At 43.5% G+C, this 12508-nt stretch overlaps 1 protein-coding gene across 2 annotated transcripts in view; it reads left to right on the top strand.

Moving 5' to 3' along the window:
* TTLL6 (tubulin tyrosine ligase like 6) overlaps positions 1 to 12508 on the top strand; it is a 36287-nt gene that overhangs the window by 6464 nt on the left and 17315 nt on the right. The window contains exons 5-8 of one of the 2 annotated variants that reach the window (XM_069064338.1): positions 110 to 253; positions 2530 to 2615; positions 9385 to 9610; positions 11588 to 11763. In XM_069064338.1, the coding sequence (XP_068920439.1) occupies positions 110 to 253; positions 2530 to 2615; positions 9385 to 9610; positions 11588 to 11763 (632 nt within the window). The remainder of the gene's footprint in view (positions 1 to 109; positions 254 to 2529; positions 2616 to 9384; positions 9611 to 11587; positions 11764 to 12508) is intronic. The other variant, XM_069064340.1, reaches the window with a different exon arrangement.

Below are 12508 nucleotides of genomic sequence, written 5' to 3'. Positions count from 1 at the left end.
AGCACCAGCTCTGCTCCATCCCTGAGAATAGGCCTGAGAGGAAGGCAGCAGAGAAGGGCAGCTCCTCCCAAGTCACCCTGTGTGGTTTCTGTTTCCTTTTCTCATTCAGCCTTTTATCATTGATGGCTTCAAGTTCGACCTTCGAATTTATGTGTTAGTAACCTCCTGTGATCCCCTCAGGATCTTTGTGTACAAGGAGGGCCTAGCTCGGTTTGCCACCACCTCTTATTCTAACCCCTCTTCAGATAACTTGGTGAGTAAGGACATTTTGCATCCTGTCCGAATGTCAATTTCAGGCATAAGCTAAAATACAGGGCAGGGGAGGTTGGTTCATTGAAAGATGACCCAATTCAAATCTCTTTCCCTACCTGGTGGATTAATTTAGTGCCCTGTGCTAAAAGGTTCCAGAGTATAGCCCCAGGGAGAGTCCATCCCAGGAGTGGAGGCTATCATGGAGGCAAGGGGGTATGCTAGGCCTTTCCTTACACTCTTGTGATTCCAGAGTGCCTGTCCCACTTAATTTCAGTAGGATATAAAGCTATGCTGTTTCATTTTAAAAAAATCAAACTCCAAACTTTGGTTCCTTTGATTTTCTTAATTTCACCAACTAAATATACAAGTCTGTTTCCCCTTCCTTTGTATCTCCCTTTAATCACTGAGAGCTAAAAGAAAAAGTGAAATGAAAGAATGGAAGCTAATACCCTGTGGTTCCTTCTTCCCTGAGGAGAAACTGTTATCCAGGGACCATAGATTTAGAGTTGGAAGGATCTCCAATCCCCTCAATTTTACAGATGGAGAAACTGAGGCCTAGACCAGTTAAGGGACTTACTTTTTCAGGGTCCCACAGCTACAAAGTGTCTGAGGTGGTCAGAATTTGAACTCGGGTCTTCTTGACTCCAGGTCCAGCACCTTAACTCTTATATAGCACCACCCTATGCTGCCACACTAGAGCTCTCTTCCCCTTCATAACCAAATACATACAAAGGGTTATCAGGTCTGCTTGATTCCTTCCCTCACCTGGTAATCAGGCTTCTGACCCCACCATTCAACCAAAATTGTTGTTTCCAAGGTTGCCAGTGATCTCATTGCTGCTAAATCACAACCTTTTTTCTCAGTCATCATCCTTCCTGACCTCTGCATCATTTGATACTGTTTATCACACCTTTGCTCCTCCTTTCTCTTCTCTGAGTTTTCCTGAAACTGCTCTCTCCTGGTTTTTCTTCCACCTGTCTGACCACTTTCCTGACCCCTGTGTGTAAGTGTACCCCATTGCTCTATCCTGAGCCCTCTTCCCTCCCCTCTTCTCCCTTCTCCTTTCCTTCCCCTCCCTTCTCTTCCCCTCTTTCCCTTTCCCCTTTTCTCCCCTCTACTCCCTTTCCCTGCTTCACTTCTCTCCCTTCTCCTCTCTTTCCTAGGATCTCCCACATCTACATGTAAAGCCCTAATTTCTCTCCCAAGCTTCAGTCCTATGTCACCAATTGCCTCCTGGCTATTCCATAACCATTTTGAGTGCCTTATGTCTAAAATGGAACTCATTATCTTTCCCTCTAAACCCACGCCTCTTCCTAATTTTCTGAGGTCTATTAAAGGTTGCAACTTTGGAGCTATCTTTCCCTTGTCTCTCTCACCTCCCATTAGTTGCCAAGTCTTACTGATTCTACCACACATCTCCACACACATAGCACCCTAAATCAGGGCCTCAGCACCTCTCCTCTCCAGTATTACAATACCTTTCTCTTTTTTTAAAAAAAAGGGTATCTTTTGTTTGTTTTTTTTACATCATCAAAAATTTCCCCAATTTCTTTCCCCACCTAGAGAGCCATCCCATATAAAAAATCAACAAAACTGATTAACACATTGAAAAATTCTGAAAAATATGTGCAATGTATTTGCAATAATAACCTATTGGACCTCCCTCCCTCTATCTCTCTTCTTTTCCAATTCATGTTCCACATAGCAAATTGATATTTCTAAGGCCAAATGATAACTGCACCATTGTCATGACATTCAGTATATTTCAGGGTCCTTCTGTTTACTTTAGTATAAAATTCAGCTTCCTCTGTTAGCCATGTAAGGCCCTACACAGTCTGACGGTGAGCTCTATTTCTAGAAAAATTTTATTACAGTTGTCCCTCCTATAGTCTTCATTCCCTCCTGTTTCCATTCTTTTGTCCCATGTGCCCACATGCTCTCTTTCCTCGCTTCTTTCTGCCTGTTAGCATTCCCAGCTGCCTTCAAGAGCAGCTCAGATGCCCCTTCCTACTTGAGGCCCTTTCTCCTCCTTCTTATTGTTAATGCACCCTTCTCTCCACCTCCTCCCAAATTTATATTTCCTTTCAATATATATTTTATATTTTTTAAACTTCCCTCCCACCTCCTGTAGGATATCCTGAACCCCCCAGAGCCCATTATCTGGCACATAGCAAGTGCTATGATATGACAATCAGTAATAATAATAAATGATTATCAAATGGGATTGAAATATATAGAATTTTTCTTTCTGACTTCCTGAACTCATTGTCTTTCTAGGATGATATATGCATGCACCTGACTAACTATTCTATCAATAAACACAGTTCTAATTTTGTACGGGATGGAAATTCTGGCAGCAAAAGGTAAGCTAAATGTTTCCTTTTCTACCCCACCTCTTTGCCAGAAGCTGACTACTCCTGACTGTGATTCTGTGTAGATTCTGCCCAAGCCCAAGGGTGTTCCCAACCTCTGAGTCACACAGGCCCAGGAAATATTTCTTTTTGCCCTCTAGACATAGAACAGTGTCTTCTGTGCCTATAGGCTGTTAATCATTGAAAGGAGGCCAGATCATAAATCCTGGGAACCTGGGAGAGGGAGAGATAAACACTGAACTGTTCTGCCAGCAGGATATAAAAAGTGTGCTTGTTACAACTGGCTCTTCTCCCTTCCTTCCACCTTTTTTCTTCCTTCCTTCCTCCCTCCCTCCCTTTCTTCCTTCCTTCCTATTCTTTTCTTTGTATTCCTTCCTTCCTTTTTTTTCCAAATCAACAAATACTCATTGATTGCCTGGTAACTCAAAGTGTCCTACTAGGTGCTTTTCCCTTGGTTTGTGGTTTTCTGTGGCATGGCTAAACTAGTGACCCTCCATTGATATGTCTTTTTTGTTTGTTTGTTTTTAGCTTTTTTTTTTTGGAGGGGGGGAAGGCAGGGCAATTGGGATTAAGTGACTTGCCCAAGGTCACACGGCTAGTAAGTGTTAAGTGTCTGAGTCTGGATTTGAACTCAGGTCCTCCTGACTCCAGGGCCGGTGCTCTATTCATTGAGCCACCTAGCTGCCCCCCTCCATTGATATGTCGTGATGCCCTCTTACATAATGATGCCCTGATGTCTCAATCCTGTGGCCAACTCACTCCTGAGAATCCACAAAGAAAAGGGAGAGGAGAGGATTGCAGGAATGGACCCAGACTTTGATAGTCATTTTCCGACTGTGTCCTAGGAAAAGAGAGCAGAGAATTTTAGGATGACCAGGTAGAGGGCTGAATGCATAGCAAGATAGCATCAAAGTGGAAGGAGAGTTGCATGAATTTGAATGACTGTCCAGTTGACCTTGCTCTAAATAGGGTTCTTGACCTTCTCTATGTTGTAGAGATCTTCTGGCAGCCTGGTGAAGCCTGCAGAGCTCAGGTCTAGAACCCCTGCTCTAAGGACAACTGATGTAGAAAGTTCCTCCAGTAGGTGAAACCAAGCATTTGAAGTAGGCAAAGGATGAAGTCTAGGAAGGGCCCGGCTCTCTGACTTTTTAATTTCTCCTGTTTAAATAATGTAATCCTTGCAGTCCTCCCCCTCTCCACCTCTTTTTTTTCAAGCGCTGGGTTAAACAGACAAATAATAGGGCCCTGTACAATTGCCAGTTGGATGCCAGGCCTCCATTCCCCTCCTCCAGAAAAACAATTTGATTCTAGTCCTGCCCAAAGACCATGACTTATAGTGAATTCTGAAGATGCTGTCTCACATCTGACCCACTGAAGAGATGAGAAAAACAAAGATATGAATGGACCAGAACCAATCAACTGTGCTTTGCTTTTTGATGACAAGACTTGGACCAAAGGTACCAAGATTTCTCCAAATGCATTGTTAGAGATAATGCACATTATGGTTGGAGTGACCGTTTCAGGGGAACAGAGGTTAGGCAGGCAGCATTTTAGATGGCATCACATCCAAGAGACCAACCCAGGGTAGAGACGGTGGCATGTTTTGTAAAGCTTTTAAAGTTTGGAGAAACCTTTCTAGGTGTTTTTCCCTTGGCCTGCAGTTTTCTGTGGAATTGCTAAGCCATTATCGGATATAGGGATAGATAGGCGATATATATATATATGTATGTATGTGTATGTTTGTAAACTGTAAAATGGGCACTTATCTCCCAAGGTTATTGTGAAGATCAAATGAGTTAATATTTGTAAAGTGCTTAGGACAGCACCTAGCACATGTTCAGTTGTTTCAGTGACATACAACTCTTTGCAACCCCATTTAGGGTTTTCTTGGCAGAGATATCAGAGTGATTTTGCCATTTCCTTTTCTAGCTCAGGAAACTGAGGCAAACAGGGTGAAGTGACTTGCCTAGGGGTCACATAGCTAGTAAGTGTCTGAGGTTGGATTTGAACTCAGAAAGATGAATCCTCCTGACTCCAAGCCCAGTGCTCTATTCACTCTACACAACCTAGCAGCCCATCTGTTACTGTTATTATTAACCTCCCAGTGCCCAAGGCTGGGGTCTCAGTCTGTAGGTGAGTGTTCCTAAGACTATACATTATGAAGAAGGTGCCAGTCTGTGTAGGTAGAGGGAGTTTCCTGACTTCAGAGTTCTCTATACCCATACATTCCCAGTTCCTAGTCCACATTCCTTGGTGATTATGTTGGAATTCTTTGCCCATTCATGCTGGAGGTCCAAAGAGTTGAATATGTTGCAAGGTCCTCTAGGTCCTCGTGTACATAAAAACTGAGTTTTCAGAAACAAAGGGTCTGATGCTGATAGTGCATTTTGAAATGGGTTTTGTAGCCTTTTCAAAGAACCAGAACAGCTTCTGTCCCCAAGCTGGCCTAGGTGAGATGTCCCTGAGTGATATGGCTATCCCATATTAACTGTTCCATGAGCTGGTTCATTTTTGTACCCTGGTAAGGGACTTTTTCCTGGCTCATTTCTTGTTTCCTTACTTATTGTAATTGGGTCAAGGGGTACACCTAATTCTTTGGGAAGATGTACTGCTGACCCCATCTTGAATGGGAGTACAAGCTAAAAAGCTAGGTGAGGGGAGTGGGCCGGACTGGGCAGATGGTATAATGTAATGTAGGAATTGTATGAGAGGAAAGAAGTCATCAGATGTGGTCCCTTAGAGAGGTCCTTTTAAACAGCTTCATGGCATGTGTGAAGTTCCTAAAGAAAAAAAAATAATTTTTCTCCCTTTAGCTGTACAGTGAATAGTTTGAATCCATTGTTGTGCCTCATGGTTCTATGTATATATAGATGATACATATATATTGTATATATAATATATATTTATTATAGATAGATTCTACTCTACCACTCATCAATAAATACTTGTGGTTAAAATGGAAATAAAAGCAGGGGTGGTTGGTGGGGGTGGGGTGGGGGGGTAGGCACTGAACTGGGAGTCAGAAGGGCTGAGTTCAGATCCGATCTCTGCAATTTATTAGCAGGGTGGCTCACATCAATTATCTTCTCTGGGCTTCAGTTTTATCATATGTAAATCTGTCATCCTGTGATCAGCTCTTCTCTCTCTCTCTCTCTCTTTCTCTCTTTCTCTCTTTCTCTCCCTCCCTCCCTCTCTCATCTGATCTCCCCAGGGCTTCATTATGAGAGGGAGGGAGGATCTGAAGCTCCAACAATAAGCTCCCATGATGGCGCAGAGAATCTGAGGTGGCACTGGACAAAGGTGAAGGGCGTAGGGAGGTGGCTGTAGAGAAGGCAGCATAATACTTTTCTTTTCCCCATAACCAAAGCCATCTTCCTTCTAAACTCCCTCCTCTTTTTTCTCCTTCCTTTCCTCCTCTTTCATTCATCTTGAATTCTCTTCTTAATACCCTGTTCTTCTCTTTATATATAGTGTCCCTAAATGAATTTAATTCAATTCAGGATGCATTTTTAAGCACGTACTATGCTAGGCACTAGGGCAGGTAGGTGGTGCAGTGGATAGAGTGCCATGCCTAGAGTCAGGAATTTCTGAGTTCAAATATAGCCTCAGACACTTCCTAGGTGTAGGACTCTGGGCAAGTCACTTAACCTCAGTCTGTCTCAGTTTTCTCAACTATAATATGGGAATGATAACAGCACCTACTGCATAGGGTTCTTGTGAGGATCAAATTAGATAATATATAGTTCAAGGGCCATTTTTCATTTGTCTTTTTTTTTTAATCCCCAGCAGTACCTAGGGAAGTTCTGTGCTCAGTGTAGACAGTCAATAAATGTGCCTTAATTTCTAACTCCCTTCTCCCTCTTCTTTTCTCTTATTCTTTTTACCTTCTTTCTATTCTTCCCCTTCCTTTCATCTTTTTTCTATAGATGCTTTCCCTTTCCTACAGATTGCCTCATTCCTGCTTTGTGTGAGCCATTTTACCTTACCTTTAGGATCATGGGATCATAGCTTTTTAGAACTGAAAGAAACCTTAGAGGCCATTAAGTTCAACCCCCTCCTTTTATGCATGGCTAGTAAGTGTCACGGACTGACTCAAAGTCCACTGTGCCACCTCTTTTCACCCTCCCTCCTTTTCTCCTCTTCTTTCCTTCCCCTCCTTTCATGCCTTCTTTCTTGTATGTGTATATTTTTCCAATTCAGTTCAAGAAACATTTACCAAATGCCTGATATGTGCCCAGAACTTGGCTAGGTACTGTAAGGGATACAAGGGTTTTTTGTTGTTGTTTTTTTTTTGAAGGGGGAGGGCAGGGCAATTGGGGTTAAGACTTGCCTAGTCACATGGCTAGTGTTAAGTGTCTGAGCTCCAGGGCTGGTGCTCTATTCACTGTGCCAGCTAGCCACCCCTAATACAAGCGTTTTTAAGACAGTCCTTGCCTGAAAGGAGTTTGGAATCATCCTTCCCTTATTGTTTTTCTCTTTTCTTTCTCTTCTCCTTTCCTCCCTCCTTTTCTTTCCTCTCTCTTTCCCCCCTTTTTCCCTCCCTCCTTTACCCTTGACAGTCAGGTTCAGAGGCTGACTGCCTCATCTGCACTAAATACTATGACATCATGTCACCTCTCACATTACAGCTGAGGAAACTGAGATAGTGAGGGTTAAGCGATTTTTCTGGGCTCACAGAACTAAGTCAGTACCCTACTCGGATCTTCCTGACTCAGGTCTAATAATCCCTTACCTTTTGGCCCACCCAGCTACCTCCTGGAGAGCATCTTAAAGTAAGAAGCCACATCGGAGAGGGTTTAGAATAGAGGAATTTGACTGTGAAAGGGAGGAGAGAACCAATGGTACTGAACAAAATTTACCCCTTTCCTAATGACTGGAAGTCAGTATTAAAAACATGATTATAAGGGGCGGCCAGCTGGCCCCAGCGTCAGGAGACCTGGGATCGGTTCTGGCCTCAGATACTCGCATCCACACAAAAATAACTGGCCGTGTAACCTTGAGCAAGTTACTTAACCCCGATTGCTTTAAAACAAAAACAAGGGGCGGCCAGGTAGCACAGCAAGTAAGAGCACCGGCTCCAGTGTTGAGAAGACCTGGAGATCGAATCCCGGGCTCAGACACTTAGCACCCACCCAGAAACACCTGGCCGTGTAACCTTGAGCAAGTTACTTAACCCCAATTGCTTAAAAAAAAAAATTTAGGGGCAGCCAGGTGGCTCAGCGAGTAAGAGCACCGGTTCCAGTGTTGAGAAGACCTGGAGATCGAATCTCGGGCTCAGACACTCAGCACCACACCCAGAAAAAACTGGCCGGGTAACCTTGAGCAAGTTACTTAACCCCAATTGCTTAAAAAAAAAACATGATTATATTCTTCTCCAGTACACAGTACAGCTAAATTCTGCCTCTTTTGTTTTTCTGTCTCCTAGGTCACTGTCAATAATAATAGGAGCACTTATATAGCTCTTTAAAGCTGACAAAGTACTTCATGTGTTATCACACTTGTTCTGACAGATTATCACCTGTCAGTTTCACTTCTCTCAGTGGGTCTGCCTGTAGCTGCCTCTCCCCACCCCTCCTCTAATCTGTTGAGGGGATTGGAAATAAAATTGGTTTTATTTAGCTCTGAATGATAGCCTAAGGGCTTCTGGTTGAAATTAAGCACTCAATTTTACTTCTGGGGGCTTTTAGACAATTGTTTCTGATGTTTTTGGGTGCTTCTCCCCCTTGCTTTTAGGTTTGGGGGTCTGTGATTTTTAATGCCCATTTGTGGGGACCTAGGAATCCCTTTGTAAAGAGTAATAAAGTCTGCCTTTATCTGTCTGGGTAATCCTAAAATTAATCAACATACTATTCCCTGGGCCTTTTTTATTAGAGTAGTTACTGTACTGCAGTTTACTGAATTGTAGCTTACTTTAGCTTGCTTTTATCTCCACTAGAACTCTGATTACTTTTTCTAGCTCAATAGCTATTTTGAAGAAGAAGGAATAATTGCAAGGGAATGGATATTCTCAGCACATTCACCTCCTTCCCCTCCAGTCAAGCATAATGTCTATAATTTATTTTGTGACTTTTCATTCTGAAATCTGGCCTGTGATTTCTGGGTCAAGGGCTGCTCTGTTCTGTGATGTCTGATCTGTGCCCTGCCCACATCTCTAGTTCCTACTGCTTGTCCTTTACAGCGCTGTTGTCTGTGTAGCCACTGGTCAGTGTAATAAAATGGAAAGAAAACTGGATTTAAACCTAGAGGATCTGGGTTCAAATAATGACTCTGTCCCTTATTACCTGTATTAACCTCAGGTAAGTTACATCTTAGGCTCATCATTGATAAAAGGAGGGGATTAGACTAGACCTCTTAGAGCCCTTCCAGCTGTAAATCTAAATTCTAAAGATTCCAATGAATTTTTTTTTTGCAGTGGGGGTAGGGAGAGATTGACTTTCTCCATCTCCCCCAAGTTGCAGTTGCAGCAGTGCTCATAGCTTTCTGATTTGACCTGGTTTGCCCCCCTTTAGGCAGCCTGCTGCAACCTACCCCTCCTCCACATACTCTGGGGTTCACCATATTGGTGTCAGACTTAGAGTGGACACCTGATTGGCTTTCTCTCGTGGTAGCTCAGAACTCCTGAACTGAAGCAATCCACCAGCCTCAGCCTCCCTGACTTAATAAGGACAATAGGCATGAACTACCATGTAGCAGGGCCTAGAAATGTCTCTTCTCCTAGCCTCTCTCTCTTTTTAACATTTTAACCTAATTCCTTTGATAGGAAGCTCTCCACTTTCAATGCCTATATGGATAAACTTGGCTGTGACACGGTGAAGATGTGGCGAGATATTGAAGATATAATTATCAAGACCTTGATTACTGCTCACCCTATAATTAAGCACAACTATCATACCTGCTTCCCCAACCACATCATGAATAGTGCCTGCTTTGAAATTTTGGGCTTTGATATTCTGCTGGACAGAAAACTTAAACCCTGGCTTCTGGAGGTAATCTAATTCAATAGATTTTAAATAAGCACCTAGATAAGAGATGGGCAAGGGGGTGAATGTGTTCCTTGCCTTCTTTTTATTCAGGCCATCAGTCATCCCTGGGGTTTCCCCTCTTTTTCACTGTGGGCTCTTCTCACTTATCCCTCAGTGCCAAGCCCACTTGTCTGGGAAGTGACCAGCAGAGGGGGATAGACTTCAGGGAATTACAGAATTTCTCAAGTTCACCCTGACCTGGAAATTCAAACCCAGTTCCTGGCTTGTGAAAATACTGGAGTCCCAGAGGCAACTGCACCTCTTGGCACAAAGGAAGCTCCTGGGGAAGGATATCCTTGATTAGGGTTATAGGTAGTAGTGTCCTAGATCAGTCGAAGACTGAAACAAAAAGAGATAAAGCTGTTTTGTCTCCTTTCCCTTTCTGATCTCTTCTTTTCCATAGTTCTCTACTTGATATTCTTTTTAAAATACTCAGCCCTGTTGCTTTTGAAAAAGTTTGATATTCTTTTGAAAATACATAGTCCAGGGGCGGCCAGGTAGCTCAGCAAGTAAGAGCACCAGCTCCAGTGTCAGGATGACCTGGGGATCGAATCTGGGCTCAGATACTTAGCACCACGCCCAGAAATAACTGGCCGTGTAACCTAGAGCAAGTTATTTAACCCCAAATGCTTTAAAAAAAAATACATAGTCCTATTACTTTTTTTGGGGGGTGATAGATCACCCCCAACTGGTATTTGATACAGCAGCTTTTCTCTCTGGTCAGTTCTCTTTAGGGTTGGCTTGAGATGGGAGAATAGGGAAATGAGAATTGAGGTGATTCTGTACCCTATTCCCTTCCCTTCTGTGTACTCCCTGACCCCTCCACCCACCCAATATATACCCCCACACACACATACCCCCTACCTAGGTGGCACAGTGGATAGAATGCTGGGCCTGGAGTAAGGAAGATCTGAGTTTAAATCTTGCCTCCAGACAGTTATTGCTGAATGACTCTGGCCAAGTCACTTAACCACTCTGTGCCTCACTTCCCCCTTCTGTAAAATGGGGATAATAATAGCACTTACCTCCCAGAGTTATTGTGAGGCTCAAATGAAATAATACTTATAAAACACTTTGCACAGTGCCTGGCAAATAGTAATTGTTATATAAATGCCAGTGTGGGGTTATTACTAATCCTTCCTCTCTATATACACATCCTCAAAAAGGATCTGAAGCTGAGAGAAAGTGAGTTAAATTAGAGGGCATTCCACAGCTCTTTTTCATTCACTGAGACATAGTAAAATGAAATGAAAACCACCCCCAAAATGAGAATGTTGTCTTTTCCTAATAAGCTCAACCCCATGTTCTCCTCTCACACTCCACACTCACATACCTCTCTCCCCTCTTGCCCTTTAACAGCTTCTGCTCCAAGATCCCAGGATAATTCTTGGTGAAAGGGAGTATGGTTTAATGGGAAGGAGTTGGAGACTTGGAGTTAGGAGAGACTTGGACCGAATCTCAGTTCTGACACTTACTAGCTTGCATGAGCCACGGGCAAGTCAGTTAACTTTTCTGAACTTCACTTTCCCTATCTCTAAAATGGAACCCATACTGGTGCTACCTACCTTCATGGGGCAAGTACTTTATAAGCCTTAAAGTACTGTGTAAATGTGAGTTATTGCCCAGTGTGATCGCACACACCTGTAATCCCAGCTACTGGAAAAGGTGGAGGCTTCCACATCTCTTGAGCTTGGGAGTTCCAAGCTGCTGTAAAACCAAAGCTGATTGGATATTTGCTCTAAACCTGGCACTAATATGGCTCACTCCCAAGAGAAGGTGGGAGGACTAACCCTTGTACTTCCAGCTGAGGTAATATGGTGGTGGTGTTGGGGACCTAGTCTTAAAAAAAAAAAGTGGATTATCATTGTTGTGCTAATTAGTAATTGTTTCTCTTTCCATTCTGGTAAGCCTAACTCCCAAGCTACCATCTTGCCCTCTCAGGTTAATCACTCTCCAAGCTTCTCCACTGACTCTCGGTTAGACAAAGAAGTCAAAGACAATCTGCTGTATGATACCCTGGTCCTGATCAACCTTCGAGCTTGTGACAAGAAAAAAGTCCTAGAGGAAGCAAGGCGCCGAGCACGGCTTCTGCAGGATATCCGTTCCAGGGAGATCAGGTGTGTCTTCAGGACCAGGAAGGGCGAGATAACCTCAGTGCTTCCTCCCCCCCCCCCCTTCCCAGTCTCTCAGCAGCGACTTGAATTCCCACCCCACTCACTCCCCCTACTTAAGGCTTGATCCATCATCTTCACATTCACTCATGGCTTTCCTTTCTGCCCTCTGAAATTACAGTCTAGCCAACCTGATAAATTGATCCCTATTGGTGATCATGTCTTAGCGTTACTCCTCCCAGGTAACATTTTTATATGTTTTAATCAGGATCTTTTGGAGTCAAAGTCCTTAATCCCACTGTAGGAATTTCAGACTGGTGTAGGATTTACTTTGGGGAGAGGGAGGGGCCTTTCAGCCCCCCCAAATAACATTTGGGTAGTCTTGAATTGTCACATTGCAGACTGGATTACATGTAACTTTTTGAAATGGAAATCTTTTTAGAGTTGGGGGGAGGGGGAAGGGGAAGGGGCAGCTAGGTGGTGGTGTAGTGAGTGGGTAGAGGACTGACCTTGGAGTCAGGAGAACCTGAGTTCAAATGTGGCCTCAGATACTTGACACTTACTAGCTGTGTGACTCTGGGCAAGTCACTTAACCCTGACTGCCTTAAAAAAAAAAAGAACTGGGGAATTGGGGGTGTGGGTGTGGGGGACAGGTAGAAGTCAGAAAACCTGGGTTTTGTTTCTGCTCTGGTTACATATTCAGCAATGTCACTGGATATTAGGCCTTGATTTTGCTGCTTTGAAAGGAGCC

Source organism: Petaurus breviceps, unplaced genomic scaffold, assembly GCF_028583685.1.
Source record: "Petaurus breviceps papuanus isolate PSGF00001 unplaced genomic scaffold, PetGlider_PUasm1.0 90630, whole genome shotgun sequence".
In the NCBI taxonomy this organism is placed as follows: domain Eukaryota; kingdom Metazoa; phylum Chordata; class Mammalia; order Diprotodontia; family Petauridae; genus Petaurus; species Petaurus breviceps.
The sequence above is the reverse complement of the archived record's forward strand: the minus strand, read 5'-3'. Positions and strand labels throughout refer to the sequence as shown.